Below are 24863 nucleotides of genomic sequence, written 5' to 3'. Positions count from 1 at the left end.
ACGATACCATATGATCACCCATATGCATATCCAGGTTTTATGCAATGATTATAAATTCCAATTATTTCATTTAGCAACCATCACCTTATTCTAGAAAATTTGTAAATTGTATCTTTCCTTCCTCTCCTTTAACATACCTAATTTATATTTATTCCTATTCCATAATTAGCAGTTAATTCTTAATTTAAAATATATAAATAAATATAAATATATAATAATATATATATATATATAATATAATAAATATGTCCAATATTAATATATTTTATTTTATATTTAGTTGTTCTCATTAGTTGTTCAAACTCCCTTCGCAAAGAAAAACGCGTTTAAAACCAACTTAACAAAAAAAGGGAGCTTTCATGGTGCGAAATGTATACTAACAATTAAGGTGTCGGCAACAGGTAAATACGTCACAAAAACTCCAGAGGCGCCAGGTAAATTACACCGCGATTTGCATCCTACGTGATAGTTTTCATCAGAAGATTCATTTGAAGTTATTTTTAATATGAATACCTAGTTCGGATTCTCAACGCTAAATTAATTCTCCACAAGGGTGGGCTATTTTCAAGACAACCTTTTATTGGATACGGTTGAAATAAAAAAGTTTGATTTTCTACTTTGGCTAGTTGGCTATATGTGCACCGATATGACGAACTAGTGTCGAACTAGTAGCAGTTCATTTGGTGAGCCTTACAGCACTGAAATGTGTGCGCTGATAACACTGATCGGCTGCTAAGCAACATGGCGCGTATTTGCAGTTGTTGGTTCAATTGAATTCATTCCAGAGTGACGTAAAGTATTGCAGTGAAAAAAAACGGATAGCAATTTGCAAATCTAGTAAATCTATAATGATATCTGATTAAGGTGGCACAATTGGGCGCCCCTCTTTTTGATGAATTTGCTTTTTGTGTAGAATTGTTGGACAAAATGTTCGTGCAGAAAAAAAAGCTGGTTGAACATGTGTTGGCGATGCGTCGCGAAGGGGCCAGTAGTGATGAAGAGGAGGAAGAAGAGGACCAGGGAGATATTTTGCAGGTGCCAAAATTTCGAAACCAAATTAGAATCAGTAATTAATCATATTAGGTGTAATTAATGCAAGTGCAAACATTGCTTGTTAACTACCGTAATATTTAATGTCTTTAGATCCTTGTTACCCCATTGACTGATTACGTAATCGCAAACACCTATTATGTATTTCGTACAGCGAATGTAAATGCCTATGTATATGTTGGTTGAGGGCAGTAATTAAGAACTAATACACTTATCTTAATTTCGTTTTAGATGAGTAAGAATCAAATGAAAAAATACAAAAATTCGTAGGAAAATATATTTTTGAACACACACTTTTGTATGTAGAGCCGATTTTGATTTGATGAGTTATCTGTTTTTATGCAAATGTAGTTAGAGTTTTAGATTCTAGTTGTAGAACAATTACAGAATATTCGAAAATTGATTTTGGAACTAACATATTTTTGATCTCTCCCGTTTTTGAATTTTGATACAAATTTTGAATCAATTTTCGATTTTTAAAACAATATAAATAAAATCCCTACCGCACTTCCAAACTTTTGATCCAAAAACTTATTTTCTGGAACCCCAACGGTCGTACACGTGTTACAAAACCAAACCCAATAATACATTTACCATATATAACACGTGAATGTGATACGTAATAACGTTGAAACATGGATCCGGACGAAGCACAGCGCCGGCGTGAAGAATGCGAACGCAAGGCCCGCCGTGGGGAGATGGATCCCCGACTGGAGTTTACCTTCCAATTATTGGTATGAATATTCCATGAGAAAGTATCTTGTATCTTTGTATTTATATTTGACTAATTATTTAAGATCGACGCTACTCAGTTGCCCAGGCATCAGCTCATGGATTACATATTCGAAGGGGAAATGGTAGTTCCTTTTTATCCGTATTGATTGCTAAAGTCTTCATATTTCTGACACATTTATTTTTGTAGCTCGATGAAATCAATCAGCTGTTTTTGCCGAATATGAAAAACAAGCTGATTTGGTTTTATCAGGAAGTGGATGAACCTGAGCCTACACCCATTCCGGATGCCAATAAGCCGGGACCATCACGAAGTGGCATTGCATCGAGCAGTTCTAAGACGCCGCAAGGTCTTCACTATAAGAAAACAATATTATACAATTATAATCTAAATATATTTACATCTATAAAAACTACATTTTGTCGAATGAGCCGCACTTACCTCTTTGCTTCTTCATTAGGTGGCGCTTCTCCCAGTGGCATGTCTCCGCCAAAGCACAAGAAATTGTTCCTAACCGATGGCTGGACCTGCGCCTTTACAGGCGTTTGTATTTATATATTTCGTGTGAATACGTCCAAGCAGCTTCCCGAAGAGGGATTCCAAAAGGATTTGTAAGTCTTTAACCTACCCGTTTGGACAGAACTCCTTTTAATTTCATCTTAGGTACTGCGGCGTAATCGATGCCAAAAACATTGGCCTGGTCGCTTCCATTGAGCGAATCGTTGAGTTTGTATTCATGCAAGCGCTGGCCTTTCCATGTTTGGAAGCTGACGAGGAGGACGTTAGCTGCGGTCTTATCAAAGGGCAGCTCCTTCCGGGACTACGATCATTCTGCAGTGCGTTGCGCGTCTGCGAGCAGGTGTGCGATCATCACAATGTATTCGCCGATGGCTGTGATATGTTTGAGAAAATCGATCTGGTGGATGAGGTTAAGGACATGTCCAAGAACCAAGAGTTTTGCACACAGCTCGAGGAACGTGTCAATAACTGGACCAAGGGGATATTGAAAATCCTTGGCGAGAGCGAACAGCTCCGCAAGGAGAACGATCACAGTGGCCCTCAGGACGAGCTTGAGTACTGGAAGAAACGTGGCGCACAATTCTCACAGCTTCTTGCCCATTTGCAGGATAAAGAAGTTCAGTTTACGCTGCATTGTCTCTTCTTGGCGGGCTCTCGCATAATTAGGCAATGGAAGGAGACCGATCGCAAAATAACCTTTTGCTATAATGAAGCGAGGGATAATTCCAAATTCATACAAGCCATGGAAACGTGCTGTCACTCGCTGTATCTGGACGACCCTGTCAGCATGAAGGAATCCATTCTAAGTCTTTTGCAAACTGTGCGACTTATTTACAGTGTATCACAGTTCTACAATACATCAGAAAGAACATCAGCATTGATGGTTAAGGTGAGTGCAATTGCTGGTAAAACAATATAAAATCCAAACACATTGATAAACATATTTATGATGAGAGTTACATATATCTGAATCCATATCTGGAGGAAATAATATTCGACAGTTCCTGCCCTTCCAATTAGTCTGAATAAAGATTTCCTGTCATTTTCTGCACTGCACTTTTTTTGTTCGTTGCACGGACTTGTGGTACGACCTTTGGTATAAGCTCTTCAAGCTTTCTCGTCTGAGTCACCTTGAAGTGACCCGCAAAGACGAGAGGTAAGTGTTGTGGCATTAACGAGTCGAAGACCTCTTTGACGTCGATGGTGCTGGGGTGCATTTCAAGAAGGTCATTTTCAGTGCATTATAGAGAAATACATTTTAACTTTAACTTTAGCTTTATTTTATGGTACAACGATTGAAAAACAATATATTTTCCCTTTAGATAACAAATCAAATGATTGAGACCTGCAAGTCTTACATAACTTGTCGTTGCAAGGAAACAATTTGGTCCCAGGATCGCAATCTTATTCGCACAAAGCTCAGCAACTGCATTAAATTGAATCACATATACCACGAGACCTACTATACAGTGCGTGAGCAGCCCTTTCTGCCCAATCAGACGCCATTTGGCTTCTCAGAGAACTTTGTTTTTGGTAAAACACGAAAACTGTAATTGAAGTAACCTCCTAATGTATGATATTTTCAGGAAAATTTGATACATTCTGCGAGCGCCTTTCGAAAATTATAAACATGTTTAACCTGATTGATGACTACAACCATTTGTTCGAGCGCCGCTTGGAGGGGCTTCTGCTAGGGGAGGCCTTGGAGGATGCCTCAAATCACTTCGAAGAGGCCAAAAAGGAGGTTATTTCGAAGAAATATGATTACCTAGACCATCGCAACTCCAATTTTAATGACGATTTTGAGAGATTTATACACAAAACGAACTCCCTAAAGGACACAATAGCCACACTGATTGAAAAGGACTTTGACACGGTGTGGGAGACTCCGCAGTGCATACGGTTTTTGGTGCGTTTCGAAAAAGTTAGCGAGAAGATTCCCCTGACCAAAATGGATGAGAAGTACACACGTATACTGCGGTACGTTGAGAAGGAAGTGGATCGCATACTGAAAACGTTTCGCAAGCAACGAGATGATCCCCCACTGGCGAGAAACTTCCCGCCCATTGCCGGTCGCATTCATTGGTGTCGAGCCCTGAGTCTACATCTTACAGAGCTCATAGATGCGGTGATGGATCATGCTGTGCTAAGTAGTCTTCCCATGGCCAAGGACTTGGATATGCGCTTTCACAACGTCTTTGGTGTGCTCCAGGAATACGAGGACGAAATTGTCTCCATATGGCTGGACCAAGATGTCAGCGTGGCCGATGCGTGCCTACTGCAGCCCCTACTCAGCCTGCAGGGGGATAAATTGTTTGTCAATCTACACCCCACAGTACCACTGCTGATCAGAGAAGCTAAAATGCTGGCCAAGTTAAAGATTGAGCTGCCGATTGTGGCCGCCACACTGATGAGTCGCCAGCAGTATTTCATCACCATCCAGGATTCTTTAAATGTTTGTTATTCTACCACTCCACCATAGACAACCCCATTCATTTTTTTTGTCCTGTAGTGTCTCATTAAAATGTTTCTGTCAACGGTTCGAGCTGTGAAGCTGGAGGTGCGTCCTTTGTTTCTTCCTCAGCTGGTGCGTTTGACGGCGATGCTGAAACCAGGACTTCATACCATAAATGTGAGTCTGTCACTTGCAGATTTCCTTCCAAAATATATATTTAATTTCTTTGTATTTTCTTATTTTCCAGTGGACTAATCAAAACTGGACCGAATTCTATGAACGCTGCAAACAGGCCATTGAGAACTTTGAGGTTCTTGTGGCCCGCGTTCATGACATTTACTCCAATCGCATACTCCATGTGCTCATGTGGATGCAGGACGTCTCTCTGCAAATACTACCAGCAGGTTGGTGGTTCCTACATACGAGTATCTTTCAGGTCTCTCGTCTTTAATTGTATGCTGGCTGAAAACTTTTCACATTTGTTTCATGAGCAGACGATGAAATCTGGACAGTTGATGAGTTTCTGGAGCGCAGTGAGGAGGCCTGCCGGTGAGTCCCTGATTGTGACATGGGGTTCAGAGGTTATTCATTTATAATTTGCCTTCTAAATTACGTAAACGCGTGAGCACGTGTAGTCGTTTTCAGCTGTCTAAAGTTGAATCTGTTTATGCTGGTGATTTATTTTAATGGGTTCTTCATCACAGTTTATTATCGTATTTAATTATTTATTATTATTGTATTATTGTATCTCCTAGGAAAGCGGCCATTGAACTGAATCGTAAGAGCCAAATGGTCTCGGAGGCCGTGGAAGAGGTTCTAAGTTTAGTGGACAAAGCCACGGCCACATTCAAGGAGATTGCGGGCGATGATGTGACGACCCTCTTCGATGGTAAGACTTGGCACTGGAATATTATGAACATTTTGAACTCGAAACTATTGAGCAGCAGTCTCTCCAAAAGGAGAGGGCACTGGATCGACTGGACGAAAAGCTGAAGAAACTGGAGGAGGTGCTGCTGCCCCGACTAACAGTGGTGGAGGTGGCGGTGGAGGAGGGCAGCAGCAGGACTGGAGTATTTTGTGGTCTTGCTTTGAGAATCCCTTGTCACTTCTTTCGACCACAGAATGCCTGCCAAAAGGCATGCAGGTGAGACTTTTAAGGGCTTTATAGGCCATATAATTATCCTCTTTCGTTTTTCGTGTTTTGCTTTCAGGATATGGTATGCAATGCTGTGGTCGAGATGCGACGCTATTACAGCCGCAAGGTCATTGACGTACTGATTAAGGTCATTCGAGCAGCTCTGGATACACTGAGACGTCGATTCATAGCCGATGATAATGAGACGGTATTCAAAAAGCCGATCTTTGCGCTGCACGCGCAGCTGCAGATACCCCATGTGGTGATCAAACCGAATCTGGACGAGCTGCAGGACATTTTGGTGACGGCTGGCAAGAATATCACGGGCATTGCGAAGGGTGTGGCTCAGTGGAGCAGCGGCAAAGATCCGCCGGTGCGTACAGCCCCACTGAATAGCTTCGCAATGTTCTCCAAAATCTTGTCTTACCAACCGCAGCAAGTTTCGATGACGGTGACGCAGCCGCGCGTCGGACGCAACCACAACGAGGCCTCTGGCGGCGCCGGCGGCAAGAGTCGACGTCGCAAGATCTATTGTCTGGCCTCCGAGGAACGACCACAGATGCCGCATATGCTCAAGAGCTTCTATTCGGCCATCATGGACAACAAGGAGGTGGCCAAGGCTGTCAATCAGCTCTCCAGCTGCACGAAGAACGTAAAGCCCGAGATTCAAACGTATATTAAGCGCTGGAAGCCATATCACTTCCTGTGGAAGAACGATCGCACCACTCGTCAGCTCATGGAGTTCGGCCTGCAGGAGTTTGAGACAACCCTGCGCTGCCTCGCCGATCTGGATGCTAATCTACTGATTGAGCCAGACATGGAGGTCTTCGGCCAATGCGTGGCAGTGTATAATGAAAGACTTAAGTATGGTTTGGCCATTGAAATCAAATGTAAGTAGTAAAGTCCGACGCCCCTTATACTTGTGGTATCTGTGTACTTTCTATATCTCATCTAAAGTGGTTTCGGGCGGGTAAAACAACAGGATATTCAAAAGGTTAATCAACCATTAATTTTGGCACCCTCTTGAATTCTATTGTTTTGCGGACAAATATATAGCTATTCAAATAAATTGGCCTCCAATTAGATAATATAATTTGCCTAACCAAATTAACTGGAACACAAGGCATACCCAGAAATACAAAAATAAATTCCCCTTACAAACTGATTGGGAGGAAGGAGTCCAGAACCAGAGCCCAGAGCCCAGAGCCTTGAGGCTCCCACAGCAGGAGGATGTGACTGTGTGAAAATAAATTAGCCCTTGGCCTGGCTTTGATTAATGACATCGATATCATTGTGTGGCCCACGAAATGGGATAGGCATAAGATGGGATGGATGGCCTTAAAGAGACACGGAACGGAGGGGAGAATGAACGAAAACGAACACGAACACACGAACACTTTAGACTGTTTCTATTTTCAGCGTGCAACCACAAAATTGGACAGGCCATGAAGAAGAAATACAAGAAGGAAATGGACTATGTTTATGCTGTAATCAATGAAATGGATCGTAAGCTGGACAGGCCTATACGTGACTTGGATGATGTGCGCATGATAATGGAGACTTTGGGTAAGATTCGTGAACAGGAGGTGGACATGGAGCTGCGAATAGATCCGATAGAGGTGAGTGAGGAAGTACTACTAGTACTTCGCTTTATTCACTGTAAATTTGTAGGAAGCATTCAATGTCCTGACGCGCTATGAGGTGCAAGTGGAGCGAGAACAGTTCGATCTGGTGGACAATTTGCGGATCACATTCCAGAATCTGTTGGCTGGGGCACTGCAGGCACAAGTGAGGCTGCTGGACATGCAGCCAGCCTTCCAGGATGACCTGCGCACCAATCTGGACAACTTTAAGCAGGACAAGATCTCGTACGTGACGGAGTATCGAACGGCAGGACCTATGCAGGCGGGGCTAACTCCGAGAGAGGCCTCCGACCGGCTCATACTGTTCCAGAACCGATTCGAGGGCATGTGGCGACGCCTGCAGACGTACCAGAGTGGCGAGGAACTCTTCGGTCTGCCGCAAACAGACTATCCAGAGCTGGGGCAGATACGCAAGGAACTGAACCTGCTGCAAAAGCTCTACAAGCTCTATAACGATGTGATTGACAGAGTGAGCAGCTACTACGACATACCCTGGAATGAGGTAGACATTGAGGAGATCAACAACGAGTTGATGGAGTTCCAAAACCGCTGCCGCAAGCTGCCCAAGGGACTGAAGGAGTGGCCGGCCTTCCATGCTCTGAAGAAGACAATCGACGACTTTAACGATATGTGCCCCCTACTGGAGTTGATGGCGAATAAAGCCATGAAGCCACGCCACTGGCAACGGATCATGGACGTTACTCGCTACATCTTCGAGTTCGACTCGGAGGGTTTCTCGCTCAAGAACATATTGGAGGCGCCGCTGCTCAAGCACAAGGAGGACATTGAGGACATTTGCATCAGTGCCATGAAGGAGAAGGACATCGAGGCCAAGCTGAAGCAGGTGACCAACGAGTGGTCCGTGCACGAGCTCCAATTCATGAGCTTCAACAATCGAGGCGAACTCCTGCTTCGTGGCGACACCACGGCCGAAACAATTGGCCAGTTGGAGGACAGTCTGATGGTGCTGGGCTCCCTCCTATCCAACCGATACAACGCTCCGTTCCGGAAGCAAATTCAACAGTGGGTCTATGACCTCTCCAACTCGAATGAGATACTGGAGCGATGGCTCCTGGTGCAGAACATGTGGGTGTATCTTGAGGCAGTGTTTGTTGGGGGCGATATCGCGAAGCAGCTGCCGAAGGAGGCGAAAAGGTTTTCGAAAATAGACAAATCCTGGCAAAAAATCATGCAGCGAGCCCACGAGACACCTGGTGTTGTGGCTTGCTGCGTCGGTGATGATTTGCTTAAACAGTTGTTGCCTCACTTGCAGGAGCAGCTGGAGATTTGTCAGAAATCCTTGAGTGGTTATCTGGAGCGCAAGCGCATGATGTTTCCACGTTTCTTCTTTGTGTCGGATCCAGCACTGCTGGAGATATTGGGTCAAGCTTCCGATTCGCATACCATACAAAACCACCTCTTGAATATTTTCGACAACACAAAGTGCGTGAAGTTCCACGACGTAGAGTACAACAAAATGATGGCCATTATAAGCAGCGAGGGCGAGATGATCCAGTTGGATCGCGCCATCCGTGCGGAGGGCTCTGTCGAGACATGGCTAACTCAATTGCTGGTCACAGCACAGCAGTCACTGCACTCGATCATTCGCACCGCCTATGCGACCATTAACGATCCAAACTTCACCCTTCTCAGCTTCCTTGAGAAGGCGCCCGCCCAGATTGGCTTGCTTGGCATCCAAATGGTTTGGACTCGAGACGCAGAAATGGCTCTGATGCAGGCCAGACATGAGAGGAAGGTCATGTCCGAGACAAACAACAAATTCCTCGAAATACTCAACACACTCATCGATCAAACCACTCGCAATCTGTCGAAGCGCGAGCGCACGAACTTCGAGACCCTGATCACCATTCACGTTCATCAGCGCGATATCTTCGATATTTTGGTGGGTTATCTCACTTATACACAGATTATTTTTGTTCCATCTACCATCTGGTTGTACATGTCGTAATATTCGTCCAATAATTTCAGTGCCGCATGAACATCAAGTCAGCAAACGACTTTGAATGGCTCAAGCAATGTCGCTTCTACTTCAAAGAGGATTTGGACAAGACTTGGATATCGGTTACCGATGTCACCTTCACCTACCAGAACGAATATCTTGGCTGCACAGATCGGCTCGTTATTACACCATTGACAGATCGGTGAGTATACTTTTAGACTACATTTCCTGCACAATATCCGAGCATATGTAAGAAAACTGTTTGTTCGCTTTAAACGGTCCTTAAATTAAAAGTAAATCATTTATTTGGCACATTGACTGACTGAAGTATTTCTGCTTGCTCATTCCCTACCCCAATGGAGCACACCTTGGAATGCCATGGCTTCTCTCCCCTTCATCCCACTCGCACTTTGAACTCTACTCTCATCAGTTTTTGCTATGCAAACAATTGGCAAAAAACTGTTGCCAGCAATTTAAAGCGGTTGATGACTGGAAGCAGCATTAAGTCATATTCATCCTTGTAGTCAACGGAAGTCAAAGGAAGAGGAACTACGCGAGGGGGGGACCGAAAGGAATTTCAACAACCGACGCGCCGTCGACATGCTCGTAAAGATAAACTTCACTTAGCGGAATATAAATAAAGTTTTGACAGCGCCAGCCAGTTGCCAGTTGCCTCCGGAAAGCTGTAAAGGGGCGGTGCTATTTCCTAAAGGCATTTCTGCCTTCCACTCATTTTGTTCCCCGATTTTTGTTTCTGCTCCTTCGATGTCATCGCACGTTAGTAGCTGTACTGCGGGACTGCTTTGATATATTAAAGAGTGTCTTGTCTTTATTATGTGGTGACATTTAATACGCCCGCCCCGCCATTAGTCATCCCCTCTAAATTGTTGTTCCATTTCAGTTGCTATATAACTTTGGCTCAGGCTCTCACCTTGTCCATGGGGGGTGCGCCATGCGGGCCAGCTGGAACTGGAAAAACGGAAACCGTCAAGGATATGGGCAAAACATTGGCCAAGTATGTTGTTGTTTTTAATTGCTCCGATCAAATGGATTACAGGTTAGTTCATCCATAATTTAAGCACATTATTCTGTCTCCCTCTGGGATATATTTGCTTACCAAATTACCATTTTGTTTGGTTAGAGGGCTGGGACGCATATATAAGGGTCTAGCCCAGTCTGGAAGCTGGGGCTGCTTCGATGAGTTCAACCGCATCGAACTGCCGGTTCTTTCTGTGGCCGCTCAACAAGTGGCTGTCGTGTTGACAGCCAAAAAGGAGAAAAAGAAAACGTTCATCTTCACAGATGGGGATACGATTGAAATGAATCCAGAATTTGGAATATTCATAACCATGGTAACATATTACCGATGCCCTATCTGCTGCACAATATCACTTAGCATTCACTCTTTTAACTCACTACTGGTACTATCTAGTCAAAAAATTACAAATAAAACGAGAAGGGACGTGTGAGACGCTTCTTACGCGTCACAACTTTTATACCCGGCACTCAGTACTACTTCTGCACCGTAGCGGTGTTTTGTCAAATTTAACTTTTTCTCCATCTGTCATGTACATCTACAACACTTCTCACACCAACACGCTCCTTTAGCTCGCTCCCCTTCTCACACACTGCAGACTCGCGGCAGACGCAGTGGCCGCACACAGCAGAAGCAGAGTGTGAATGAGAGAATGTGAAAAAACAACAACAAAAGCTGCTGTACACGGTGGGTTTAGCCACGCAAATTAATTTCTTCATCGTGGCTTTAATAATGATTCAATCGGATCCCAATTTGGTGATCTGATATGGTCATTCCCTACGGAATGGCGTTTTAGTTTTCTTTTATCTTCAAAATTGTATATTTGGGAGGTTTTCGCCCTTTTGCGGGGGCGGAAGGGGGCGTGGCTCATTTTTGAAATACACTTGTAACAGTGTGAGCATACAGAAGTCTGGAGCAAAATTTGGTGGCTCTAGCTTTTATGGTTTTGAGATCCAGGAGCTCAACAAGACGGACGGACAGACAGGCATGGCTCAATCGACTCGGCTATTGATGCTGATCAAGAATATATATACTTTATATGGTCGGAAACGTTTCCTTCTGTGTGTTACATACATTCACTTTGTGCACAAATACAATATACCCTATTTAATCTTCGATTACCGGGTATAATAATCCAAAGAGCAAGTAAATACGATTAAAAAGGTCGAAAGATGGCCTGTATATAAGTAGTGTGTACACGAATACAATTACTCACCCAGTACCGGTTATAGTAAATAACAGACAGATTTCAGTGACAACCACAAAAGCCGCTTCCGTGCCAAGTCTTGATTAATGTTTAGATAATCGCACATCCCACACTTATTTTTGCACCAAACTGTTGCTTTGGCCATCTGATGTGAGTATTTAGAATACACAAAACTATCCATCATTCAGCTCATTGAGAAGGTGATTTGCATGGGTATGAGTAGAGTCACTTTTGGAACACAGGAATTAAATTGTTTTATGCTTTAATCGAATGCTTTCCCAATTTAACTTGTTGCAAAATGGAAAGTGACAGGCGCTTTTATGCACATACATAATGCCAACGATATTAGTCATGTACAATTTTTCTCAACTCAACTGAAGCTGTAATACAATTTACTATAGCTTTTTCACATGTTCCTTTATGCAGTGCCAAAAAGCATTCCACCCCAAAACCGTAAAAACCAATAACCAACACACAAAGGGGAAAATAAATAACCAGAAAACATCAGCCAGCAAAGGAGGAGCAGAGCAGATACTCTGCGTACCGTGCTTGTTCTTCGGTGTAAGAATATTTACATTTAAGCGGCAGCATGACTCGATTAATTTGCCTGCCACATAGGACCGGGACCATCCTGAATAACCCACCAACGGAACGGCTCTACGCACAATCAGAATTAAATGCTTTCAGGCAAAATAAGAAGCCAGGCGAAGGAAAGCCCAGAGGGGGTGTAGGGTGTAGGGAGCAGCAAAGCAAAGTAAACTAACTTGGGCTCAGTATCTTAATTACAAGCGACGCCAACTATGATCGGGGGTAATGCGATTAGCGTTAGCCCCGGCGACATAGCCAATAATGGTATATGTCAATCAACTCCCACTTGTTGTCTACACCAAAGCAACCCTTTCTTCTCTTCCCATCCTGGCTTTGGCGTTGGGCTCTCTGTTCTAGTATGTATTTTAATTTGCGCATTGAATTATTAGGCCCATTTATGTAACATTCTAATTTAATGAGTCGTTGTGTCACACAGTCCTGTCCGTCCTGTCCCGTCTCACACGGTGTGTGCGTTTGAGTTTAATGATGAAATCCTTTGTTGTGTGATGTAGGGAGTGCCCAAGATAAACATAAATATCGACTCTGTCTGTTTTTGGCTATTATAAGGTTTGTCTTGGCATAAAGTTGCGATATACGTAGATTCAACAGCACTTTTTTATGAACTCTTATTTGCATATATGTAAATAAGTATAAACATGCATAATATTTAAATATTTCAATAGAATCCCGGGTATGCCGGTCGCAAGGAGTTGCCCGAGAATCTTAAAATACAATTCCGTACCGTTGCGATGATGGTGCCGGACAGACAGATAATCATCCGCGTGAAGCTGGCCAGCTGCGGCTTCCTGGAGAACATAACGCTGGCCAGGAAATTCTACACGCTATACAAGCTGTGCGAGGAACAACTGACGAAGCAGGTCCACTACGACTTTGGTCTCAGGAATATACTCTCTGTGCTGCGAACTCTCGGTGCAGCCAAGCGAAGGAACTCGAAGGATACTGAGAGTACGATTGTGATGCGTGTCCTTCGCGACATGAATCTCTCCAAGCTGATTGATGATGATGAGCCACTGTTCATGTCGCTGGTGTCCGACTTGTTTCCCAATCAGGTACGAGACATATGCATAGCCCTCCTTGTTCCTTACCCTCTCGTTGCTTTTGTTAGACTCTCGAAAAGACCAACTATCCAGAGTTGGAGGCGGCGATTCTTCAGCAAACGGACGAGGCCAGTCTGATCTATCATCCGCCATGGGTCCTGAAGCTTATACAGCTGTACGAGACCCAGAACGTCCGCCATGGCATCATGACTCTGGGTCCCAGTGGCGCGGGCAAAACCACCTGCATCCACACCCTAATGAAAGCAATGACCCAAATGGGGGACAATCATCGCGAAATGCGCATGAACCCCAAAGCCATAACAGCAGCCCAAATGTTTGGACGCCTCGATGTGGCGACCAACGACTGGACCGATGGCATCTTCTCGGCGCTGTGGCGCAAGACGCTCAAGCTGAAGGCTGGCGAACATGTCTGGCTGGTGCTCGATGGCCCAGTGGACAGTATTTGGATAGAGAATTTGAACTCCGTGCTGGATGATAACAAAACCCTGACCCTGGCCAATGGCGATCGTCTCACAATGGCGCCCACAGTTAAAATTATCTTTGAGCCGCACAACATTGACAATGCCTCACCTGCCACTGTGTCTCGTAATGGAATGGTTTACATGAGCTCTTCAGGCCTGGATGCACGACCAAGTGGGTTTTTCAATTCTCTTGATACATCATTTCAAAATTAATTTATTCACAGTTGTTCAGGCTTGGCTTAAGAATCGCGCTCCTGGCGAAAAGTCTACGTTCTCTGATCTGTTCGATGAGACATTCGTCGAGGTATACAACTGGGGGGCACAAATGGTGAAGCTTCAGATGCCAGTCCTACAGTGCAACATTGTGCAGCAGATGCTGTTCATCATGGAGGGCTTAATACCCATCAAGAAGGAGGACGAACCAGCTGTGAGCCTCTCTAGTAAGGAGAGTCATGATGGTAAGTAGAATAAGGATAGAATGAAGTCCCCATCCCCACCAACAGCCCCTGCAAGCGTATACTCAAATCGAAATCCGAAATACGAAACAAAAAACAAAAACATACAAAATTGAATTGACACTTTTCAGCGAATAAACGTTTAGAGCATCAAAAACAAATCGAAGAGGCGCGACGGCAATCGATTGGCAGTCAGATTGTCGGTAAAGTATACCCCATATCCCTGTACATACATACATATCTACGTATATAGTGTGTCGCTGCTTCTGTGTGTGTGCGTCTTGTCATTAGCATTTAATTTGTTTTGTTGTTTAGATCTAAGTAGATTTCCCCTTCATTATGTGTATTTCTGTAATGTAATTCTGTGTGTTCTGTTTATAGTCTGTGTCTGTGTTAACCCCCCAATAGAGTTATTTGTCTCGTCTAAGCCTCTTCATTTAAATAACATATGTGTGCATAGCAAGTTCAGCTTTTATGTGATACTATACTAAACCCAACCCATTCCAAACCATCCCAAATATTATTCAAACAGAGGATCTGCCTATTGAGAGTGCTGTCGAGGAGAAAGAGGACACCTGTACGCCGGAACACTTGCACCGCTTGTATATATTCGCTCTGGCCTGGGGCCTCGGGGGTTACCTCTCAACTAGCGATCGCGTTCGAATGAATGTCTTCGTGAAGGAATCATTTCCGCACCTCGACTATCCCAAGGGTAGTGCCAGCGAGAATACAATATTCGATCACTTCGTTTCTCCAACGGGCGTGTGGCAGTCGTGGAAGACGCTCGTCACACCCTACATGTATCCGGAGCTTTCCACACCGGACTACTTGAGTATTTTGGTGCCCATTGTGGATAATGTGCGTATCGACTATCTAATCGGAACCATTGCCAATCAGGAGCGCGCCGTTATGGTTATCGGCGAACAGGGTACTGGCAAGACAGTGATTATGAAGAGCTTCATGAAGAAGACGAACGTTGAGACGTACATGGGGCGGTCCTTCAACTTCTCGTCGGCCACCAGCCCCTACCAGTTTCAGCGCACCATCGAGAGCTATGTCGAGAAGCGCGTGGGCGTCACATTCGGCCCCCCTGGTGGCCGCAAGCTGATTGTCTTCATAGACGACATCAATCTGCCCGAGATCAATGAGTGGGGCGATCAGGTGACCAATGAAATTGTGCGCCAGTCCATGGACATGAAGGGTTTCTACAGTCTGGAGAAGCCCGGCGATTTCACCACCATTGTGGACGTACAGTACGTGGCAGCCATGGGGCTGCCCGGTGGCGGTCGCAACGACATACCGTCACGTCTCAAGCGTCAGTTCTGCGTCTTCAACTGCAACATACCCGACAACGACTCCATTGATAAGATCTTCCGCGTTATCGGCGAGGGCCACTACAATGCCAAGCGAGGCTTTGTGCCCGAGATTCGCAACCTAGTCAAGAAACTGATCGTGGTAACGCGCCACCTGTGGCAGCGTACACGGGAGAAGCTACTGCCAACGCCAGCGAAGTTCCACTATGTGTTCAGTCTGCGCGATCTGTCGCGCATCTGGCAGGGCATGGTTGGCACCTTATCCACAGTGATCACCTCCGAGAGCGTGCTCATGGCGCTGTGGAAGCATGAGTGCACGCGAGTGTTTGCGGACCGATTCACCACGTTCCAGGATAGGGAGTGGTTCGGCTCAGAGCTGGCATGCCTCGTGCGAGAGGAACTGGGCGATGCCCATTCCCAAATGATCATACCCAATCCGGTATTCGTCGATTTTATGCGCGACGCCCCCGAGCCGACTGGCGAGGAGGGCGAGGACACCGACATGGAGCTGCCGAAAGTGTACGAGCCGGTACACTCGAATGAAGTGCTACGCGAGCGTCTCGTTATGTTCCTCGCCCAATTCAATGAAATGGTGCGAGGGTCTGGAATGGATTTGGTGTTCTTCCCGGATGCAATGCTGCATCTGGTGAAGATCTCCCGCATCATTCGGCATCCGAGAGGATCGGTCATGCTTGTCGGGGTCGGCGGTTCTGGAAAACAGTCGCTTACGAAATTGGCATCGTTTATAGCTGGCTACAAGACATTCCAAATTGCGTTGACGCGTTCGTACAATGTGGCCAATTTCCTAGAGGATCTAAAGCTGCTCTACCGCACCTGCGGCGTGCAGGGGAAGGGCACAACCTTTCTCTTCACTGACATGGATATCAAAGAGGAAGGTTTCCTCGAGTATCTCAATAACATACTCTCGAGCGGTGTCATATCGAATCTATTCTCGCGCGATGAGCAGGCCGAAATCGTGCAAGAGCTGACGCCGGTCATGAAACGCGAAAATCAACGCAAAACAGCGACCCCGGAAAGTGTGATGGACTTTTTTCTGGCGCGCACCTGCACCAATCTGCACGTGGCCTTCTGCTTCTCGCCAGTGGGCGAGACGTTCCGGTCGCGGGTGCAGCGCTTTCCCGCCTTGGTCTCCGGCTGCACCATTGACTGGCTGCATCCGTGGCCCAAGGATGCCCTGGTTTCGGTTGCCAGACACTTTCTCAGCCACTTCGAAATTGAGTGTACATCGGCCGTAAAGGAAGAGCTGGTTAATGCGCTCGGCTCCATACAGGATATTGTCGCCGAAACGTCACAGGAGTACTTCCAGCGTTTCCGTCGCGCCACGCACGTGACACCCAAATCTTATCTGAACTTCATTGCCGGCTACAAGAATATATATCAGATGAAGCAGCAAGAGCTGCGCGATGGTGTGGAGAAGATGGATACGGGCTTGGAGAAACTGAAAGAGGCCTCCGCCTCGGTTGAGATCCTCAAAAAGGACCTTGTGGTCATGGAGGAGGAGCTGGTCGAAGCCTCCAAGAACGCTGAATCGGTGCTGGTGGAGGTGACGGAGCGTGCGATGCAAGCGGAGATTGTCAAGAATCAGGTCCTCATCGTCAAGGACAAGGCAGAGGCTCTCGTTGCCTGCATTGCCCACGAGAAGGCCCTGGCCGAGGAGAAACTAGAGGCGGCCAAGCCGGCACTCGAGGAGGCCGAGAATGCACTCAACACGATCAAGCCGGCTCACATAGCCACCGTGCGTAAACTGGGACGTCCGCCGCATCTCATTATGCGTATTATGGACTGCGTCTTAATACTGTTCAAGCGTAAGCTGCACCCCTGTATACCCGACTCGTGTACACCGTGCCCCAAGCCATCATGGCAAGAGTCGCTCAAGGTGGGTGCCACATAGGTGGTCACACGGTACTCTCCTTCCATTTCCCCTTCTCCTTTCTTGTCTTGTCCATTTAGATGATGGCCAGTGCCACATTTTTGCTGCAACTTCAAAATTATCCGAAGGACACCATCAATGATGAGATGATCGATCTACTGCAGCCGTACTTTCGGATGGAGGACTACAACATGGACATGGCACGACGTGTGTGCGGTGATGTCGCGGGCCTGCTCTCTTGGACCAAAGCCATGTCCTTCTTCCACAGCGTGAACAAAGAGGTACTGCCCCTGAAGGCAAATCTAACCATGCAAGAGGCGCGCCTTAAGGTAAGTTACCACGAGAAGGATCGCTTGCGAGACGCTTCTTACGCGTCTCAACTTTAATACCCGGTACTCAGTCAGTATGTATGTATGTATGTAACCTTATATTTTTTCGAATTTTACATTTTTCCTACTGTCATCTGTCATCTACACCTATGTACATCACTTCTCACAGCGACACGCACTTTTATCTCGCCCTGCCCAGAGCAGCACTCTGTATGAATAAGCGTGTGCGAGCGAGATATTATGAGCAACAAAAATAAACAGAGCTGCTGGAAAGGGTTGAGGGTAGCCCCTGCAAATTAATTTCATCATTCTGGCTGTAATAATGATCCAAACTGATCCCAATTCGGTGATCTGATAGATTCATTCTCTACGGAACTACGTTTTAAGTTTCCTTTCTCTTCAAAATTGTGGAAGTAGCGGATTTTAGCCTTCTTGTAGATTTTGAAATACACTTGTGGCAGTGCACTGTTACAATTAAAGCTGAAAGTTGCTTAATGTTTCCCGCACTTTTTCACAAGTCAAAGCATCTCAAAATCAGACGACTAAAAATGTATGGTACTCCGTAAAAATCTAATAAAACCAGTTTTATTCTATGTTAATATTTAGGCATCAGAAAATTTAATTCGCATTCAAATATTTTACCCAAAAAAAATTGCATTAATGCCAAAAAGTCGGGCCCATAGCACTATGATAATACAGCAGTCTGAATGCAAAATATGGTGGCTGTAGCTCTTATGGTCTCTGATTGATAGGAAAGACGGGCAGACGGACAGACGAACGAACGGACGGACAGACATGGCTATATCGACTCGGATAATGAGCATCGTTATCAGGATCAGGAGTATACTTCATATGGTCGGAAACATTGCTCCGACCACAAACACAACATACCCCATTTATTCTTCGAGTGCCGGGTATTAAAAAGGATTCTCTCCCAATCACAATCAAATGGGCGAGTATAAAATGCCTTTCTGTTCCAAGCTTGCCATGGATGATTTGGCTGGAGCCGAAGAACAACTGCGAGAGCGTGAGGATGCCCTGCAGGCGGTTAAGGATCAGTATGACAAGGCCGTGGGTGAGAAGCAGCGTCTGACAGATGCTGCAAACGTATGCCTGCGGAAAATGACCGCCGCAACGGCCCTGATAAATGGGTTGTCTGACGAAAAGCATCGCTGGACCAACCAGAGCAAGGAGTTCAAGATACAGTTGGGTAAACTGGTTGGCGATGTGCTCCTAGCCACCGGCTTTCTCTCCTACTGCGGGCCCTATAATCAGGAGTTTCGGGCCAACCTGATCAAGACCTGGATGGGCATATTGAAGCAGAAGACTATTCCCTTCACCACTGGATTGAACATCATAAACATGCTGGTCGATTCCTCGACAGTGTCCGAATGGACACTCCAGGGACTGCCGAACGACGAGTTGTCCGTGCAGAATGCACTGATAGCCACAAAGTCCAGCAGTTATCCGTTGCTGGTCGATCCGCAGACGCAGGGGAAGATCTGGATCAAGTGCAAGGAGGATCGAAATGAGTTGCAGATCACCTCCCTGAATCACAAGTACTTTAGGACACATCTGGAGGACTCGCTCTCGCTGGGCAGGCCACTGTTGATCGAGGATGTCGGCATTGATCTGGATCCGGTTATAGACAACGTCCTGGAGAAGAACTTCATCAAGTCGGGCAGCATTGAGAAGGTGCTTGTCGGCGACAAGGAGTGCGACGTGATGCCCGGGTTCATGCTCTACATTACCACAAAGCTACCCAATCCAGCCTTCAGTCCCGAGGTCAGCGCCAAGACATCGATCATTGACTTCACGGTCACGATGCGCGGTCTGGAGGATCAACTCTTGGGCCGTGTCATCCTCATGGAAAAGTCGGATCTAGAAGCCGAGCGAGTGGCGCTCTTCGAGACGGTCATGCAGAACCAACGAAACATGAAGGAGCTGGAAGCCAACCTCCTGCTGCGCCTGAGCTCCTCCCAAGGATCTCTGGTGGACGATGAGGCCTTAATCGAAGTACTTCGCGTAACCAAAACCACAGCCGAAGAAGTGAACCAAAAACTAAAGATTTCCGAGGTGACGGAGCGTAAAATAATGAAGGCACGCGAGGAGTTCCGGGCGGTGGCCAAACGAGGATCAATCCTCTACTTTCTGATTGTCGAAATGAGCAACGTGAATGCCATGTACCAGAATTCGCTAAAGCAATTCCTCGTCATCTTTAACTGTTCGATCACCAAGTCGACAAAGTCCAGCGTCACGGAGGAACGCATCAACATTATCCTGCGGTACCTCACCTACGAGGTCTACAAGTTCACCAATCGCAGTCTCTATGAGCGGCACAAGCAACTGTTTACTTTGATGTTGGCCATAAAGATCGACTATCACAATGATAACATTAGCCACGAAGAGTTCTTGACATTCATCAAGGGCGGTGCCTCACTGGATCTGAATGCCGTCACCCCAAAGCCCTTCCGCTGGATCCTGGACATTACCTGGCTCAACCTTGTGGAGATCAGCAAGTTGGAAACCTTTTCCACAGTTCTGCAGGTGATCGAACTGAATGAGCGCGACTGGCGCTCTTGGTACGAGTGTGAGAAGCCAGAGTATGAGGAGATCCCCTGTGGCTATAATGCACTTTTGGACAGCTTTCGAAAATTGTTACTTATTCGCTCGTGGTGCCCCGACCGAACCATATCCCAGGCCAAGAAGTACATAGAAGGTGTGTTTCTACAGAAAGTAGGATAAGTGTAAATATTTTATTGTATGTTTTTCGTGTACAGAATCCCTGGGAGGCGAGTATAGTGAGATGCAAATTCTAGATTTGGAGGAAATGTGGCTGGAGTCGGAGCCGCGCACCCCCTTTGTCTGTCTTCTATCGATAGGATCCGATCCAACCACACAAATTGGGGCCTTGGCCAAGCAGAAGACCATAAGTAAGTGCCTCGAATGTTCTTCTAACTAACTCTCTTCTAATAAACTCTCTGGGAGTAGCACTAAAATGTGTGTCGATGGGACAGGGACAGGAGTATCATGCGCGGAAAATGATTATGGAATCAATGTCCAGTGGCGGCTGGGTTCTGCTCCAGAACGTGCATCTCTCGCTGCCCTTTTGCACTGAGATTATCGACATGCTGGTGGAGACAGAGCATATCGACGAGTCCTTCCGCATGTGGGTCACCACTGAGCCGCACAACGAGTTTCCAATTGGATTGCTACAAATGGCTCTCAAGTTCACAAATGAACCACCCCAGGGGATACGTGCCAGTCTAAAGCGCAGCTACCAGGTGCGGCGTGGCAGCATGAATTCCCTAAGCACACTTAATTATTAATTTTCAATCTTTTTGCGAGAGGCAGTCGTTCACACAGGACTTCCTTGATTACACCTCAGCCTCGCAGTGGCCGCCATTGCTGTACACAGTTGCTTTTCTGCACACCATCGTCCAGGAGCGACGAAAGTTCGGCCCACTGGGCTGGAACATACCCTACGAGTTCAATCAGGCCGACTTCGCAGCCAGCGTGCAGTTTGTTCAGAATCATCTAGACGAAATGGACCCCAAGAAAGGTGTCTCCTGGCAGACGCTGGTCTATATGATTGGGGAAGTGCAGTATGGTGGACGTGTGACAGATGATTTCGATAAACGCTTGCTCACGACCTTCACCGCGGTCTGGTTCTGCGAGCAACTGCTGTCAAACTCCTTTGAGTTCTACAAGGGCTACAAGGTGCCGGGCACAAAGAGCCTTCAGGGCTTTATCGATTACATAAACAGTTTGCCGGCATACGATACCCCAGAGGTATTTGGCTTGCATTCGAATGCCGACATCACGTATCAGATAAATTCAGCGAAAGGTATGAGTATTTGTTTGCATCGCTTCATAATTAAAACAGAAATAAATGTAACAAAAACACGTGCACATAATCCGCCGTGACCCCGGGAAGATCTGTAACCAACCGGTAAAATCAATAACCAAAAACGCGTGGTTTATAGTTTTACCAGGTATTATCACTGATATAATGGCACATAATGCCATTCCATTTAATTTTATGTAAAGCCCCCCACTGTTGCATAAACAGTTGCCCATAAACACACTCTGTGTGGCGGCTTCCAATCAATACAATTTGTAATTTAGGAGCAGTGAACGTGAATGAAATCAAATCGGTTGCCAAACCCACTCGGCCATTAGCACATTAGCATATCCCCAGCTAGCCCCAAAGTCCTTTTTTGTGTCTGTTTCTGTGTTCGTTTCTGATTCTCATTCTGATTCTGATTCGCAGGCATCCTGGACACTATACTGAGCGTACAGCCAAAGGAGGGTGGCGGCGGCGGAGGCGAAACAAGGGAAAGTATTGTCTACCAATTGGCCGATGATATGCTACGCAAGCTTCCAGCCCAATACAACGCCTACGAAGTGCGTGAGAATCTTAATCGAATGGGAATCTTGTTACCAATGAACATTTTCCTAAGGTAAAGCCAACTTTTCCAGCTGGCCAGTAGTTTGGAATTAATTTATATTTATTGCTTAATGTTACAGACAAGAAATCGATCGCATGCAGAGAGTTATTAAGCGAGTCCACACTTGCCTTTGTGATCTTAAGCTAGCCATTGATGGCACCATTGTAATGAGTCCCGCCCTGAAGGAATCCCTGGATGCCATGTACGATGCTCGCATACCAGAGACCTGGATGAAGGTATGTATCCGTAAATAAAAAAATAGATTCAATTGGCAAGAAATGATAAGAGACTGCTGATTTTGTTGGCCCTTCACCTTCACTTTGAGTTAGCGTTCAGTTGTAATTATGCGTATGAACGTTTGACGCGTCTCAAGGCTTTGCCCTTTTATGTTTCACACCAACATTCCACAGACCACAAGGGGATGACATCACGTCAGGTGGAAAAGGGTAGGAGACGCCGTGTTCGTGTAGATGAATGTAACAGGCAAAACGGCCCGTGGGCGTTCTCCAATTGAAAGGGAATCAATGGGAAATTGAGTCTGAAATGGGCAGGTGTTGAATCTTAATTCCTTGGTTCCTTTTTTTGTTCCTTTCAAATACAGCTTATGGATCTAGTAAGCACTGCCCAAAGCAAGAATAATATTAAAGCATACACCAAAAATAGAGTTCGGCCCCGAACACTTTATCTAAGCAAATATTTTATTTTCGAAACAATGAAGAAAGCTATTACGAGTGCTACGCACAATAATCGGAATGTTTTTCTAACCAAAACTGCCGAATTCGACCAACAAAACGTGGAGGATACTTCGTATTTGCCACTCGGACACCGCCAGTATGGCTTCATTAAGGCCAACAAGACGAGCACACCGTTCCCCTCAACCCACTCGTTGGACCCAAGCCTCCTGGACAACAAGCTGAAGAACATTTATGAGAAACCCAAACATTATAATACCATTTCTGATTCGGAAACATCATCTATTTCGGATATCGTTGAACAGCCAGTATGGGCCAATACAAATGATGCCATTTCTGAGAGGGAGTTACCCTTTGAGCTGAAGAGGAAACTCTTTGATGAAGCCGAATTCACGGTGACACGGGGCCTGAAGCTGAGCGATCTGCACCATCCTGAAATAGATGTCTCCAATATGCCGAGGTCCTTTAACCACGATGCGAAGAAGCTTTCGTTCAAGGAAATGGAGGCCTTCTGCCGCCACATGAACTTTAAGATAACCAAGGGCTTTGATGCGGCCTTCCATTAAAACATAATTCTGTTTTATTTAGTCTACTTTTTGCATAAATAATGGCGCAATAAAAACTCGTTCGCATTGAGCAAAAACGCCCACCCTGGCCCTGGCCGCTCTTGTGTGTGCCTTTGAATCTTGCCTACCAGATAATGTCTCTTGTCAATGTCACTTACAGATATCCTGGGAGTCCACAACTCTGGGCTTTTGGTACACAGAGTTACTCGAGCGCAACGGACAGTTTCGGACTTGGATATCAACGGATCGTCCGAAGGTAAGTGCCAGGCTACACCTCTTCTCTCTGCGAAGTGTACTGCACAGAGTAAGGAGACACTTAAATGTATTTAAACAGGTCTTTTGGATGACTGGCTTTTTTAATCCACAAGGATTCTTGACTGCAATGCGACAAGTAAGTAGAACCAATTGAATTTCTATCTGCTTATCAACTTTGTCTGCATCATCCATCCTAGGAAGTAACGCGAGCACACAAGGGCTGGGCACTGGACTCGGTTGTGCTACAGAACCAAATAACGCGCTACAATCGAGAAGACATCACAGAGTATCCAACGGAAGGAGTGTACGTCCATGGATTGTTTCTTGAAGGTAACTGTTGACATTAAAAACGTGTCCTATATGAGAGCCTTGTACTCGTATTGTAGGCGCCTCATTGGATCGACGAAGTGGAAAGCTGATGGAGTCCAGAATGAAGGTCCTGTATGAACAGATGCCCGTCATTTACATCTACGCCATAAACACCACAGCTGGAAAAGATCCCAAATTGTACGAGTGTCCCATTTATCGAAAACCACAGCGAACGGACTTAAAGTATGTGGGCTCAATTGATTTCGAGACGGAATTTAATCCCAAACACTGGACACTGCGTGGCGTGGCCCTTCTCTGCGACATCAAGTAGGGGCGTAAACCCAAGCCGAAAGTCATTTTTTTGCCGGTGCCCGTGCCTTTGTTTGCCATCATGTCAAATTCTGTGCTAGCTGGAGAGAGAAAGTGTACGTGAGTGGGGCTTCTAATGGCAAAGTGATAATTATCTTCTGTTTTTGGGTGAACGTTCAAGTTTCGTGTAATCTAGCGACTAGCGCAAATACAACAACATTAATTGGACCCTCGGGTGAGGACTCAGTGGAAACACGGTGTGTGTGTTGCACAATTATTAGCTTGTAAAGCCATTTGTTGAACAACAATATAGAGAAGTTTTCAAGTCACAATGTTACCGGCTAGCGAGAGGGAGAGTTAACAAAATAAATGTAGAAATAAATATAAAGAATTTGTGTGTAATGTTTCTTTTTAAATAATCGTCTTT

General features: G+C 45.7%; 2 protein-coding genes across 8 annotated transcripts; both read left to right on the top strand.

Annotated features, from left to right (window-relative positions):
* The first annotated feature begins 897 nt into the window (after positions 1-897).
* LOC117590072 (dynein heavy chain 5, axonemal) lies at positions 898-24805 on the top strand. 7 transcript variants are annotated; one of them, XM_034282410.1, is made up of 36 exons: positions 898-1035; positions 1707-1784; positions 1848-1907; positions 1973-2132; positions 2244-2394; positions 2447-3191; positions 3625-3835; positions 3889-4757; positions 4815-4934; positions 5005-5161; positions 5252-5306; positions 5513-5646; positions 5705-5901; positions 5969-6265; positions 6329-6782; positions 7312-7511; positions 7564-9438; positions 9525-9697; positions 10397-10552; positions 10637-10847; positions 13010-13396; positions 13453-14038; positions 14091-14324; positions 14453-14524; positions 14854-17531; positions 17606-17854; positions 18836-20573; positions 20635-20787; positions 20846-21138; positions 21209-21701; positions 22128-22317; positions 22385-22541; positions 23724-23819; positions 23898-23954; positions 24016-24148; positions 24205-24805. In XM_034282410.1, exons 1-36 carry the CDS (start codon positions 928-930, stop codon positions 24456-24458), a joined length of 14181 nt encoding a protein of 4726 aa, XP_034138301.1. In that variant the 5' UTR covers positions 898-927; the 3' UTR covers positions 24459-24805. The 7 variants fall into 7 exon arrangements, with proteins under 7 accessions (XP_034138301.1, XP_034138297.1, XP_034138295.1 ...); XM_034282406.1 differs by lacking the exon at positions 898-1035 and having other exon boundaries at positions 1646-1784; positions 24205-24458; XM_034282404.1 differs by lacking the exon at positions 898-1035 and having other exon boundaries at positions 1646-1784; positions 5969-6782.
* LOC117590074 lies at positions 22996-23612 on the top strand. The gene has a single exon (XM_034282411.1). The coding sequence runs from the start codon at positions 23018-23020 to the stop codon at positions 23561-23563; it is 546 nt and encodes a 181-aa protein (XP_034138302.1). The 5' UTR covers positions 22996-23017; the 3' UTR covers positions 23564-23612.
* Positions 24806-24863: the final 58 nt, after the last annotated feature.

The sequence above is a fragment of the Drosophila guanche genome, unplaced genomic scaffold (assembly GCF_900245975.1).
Source record: "Drosophila guanche unplaced genomic scaffold, DGUA_6, whole genome shotgun sequence".
Lineage (NCBI taxonomy): Eukaryota > Metazoa > Arthropoda > Insecta > Diptera > Drosophilidae > Drosophila > Drosophila guanche.
Note: the sequence above shows the minus strand (reverse complement) of the source record. Positions and strands in the feature narration are given on the sequence as shown.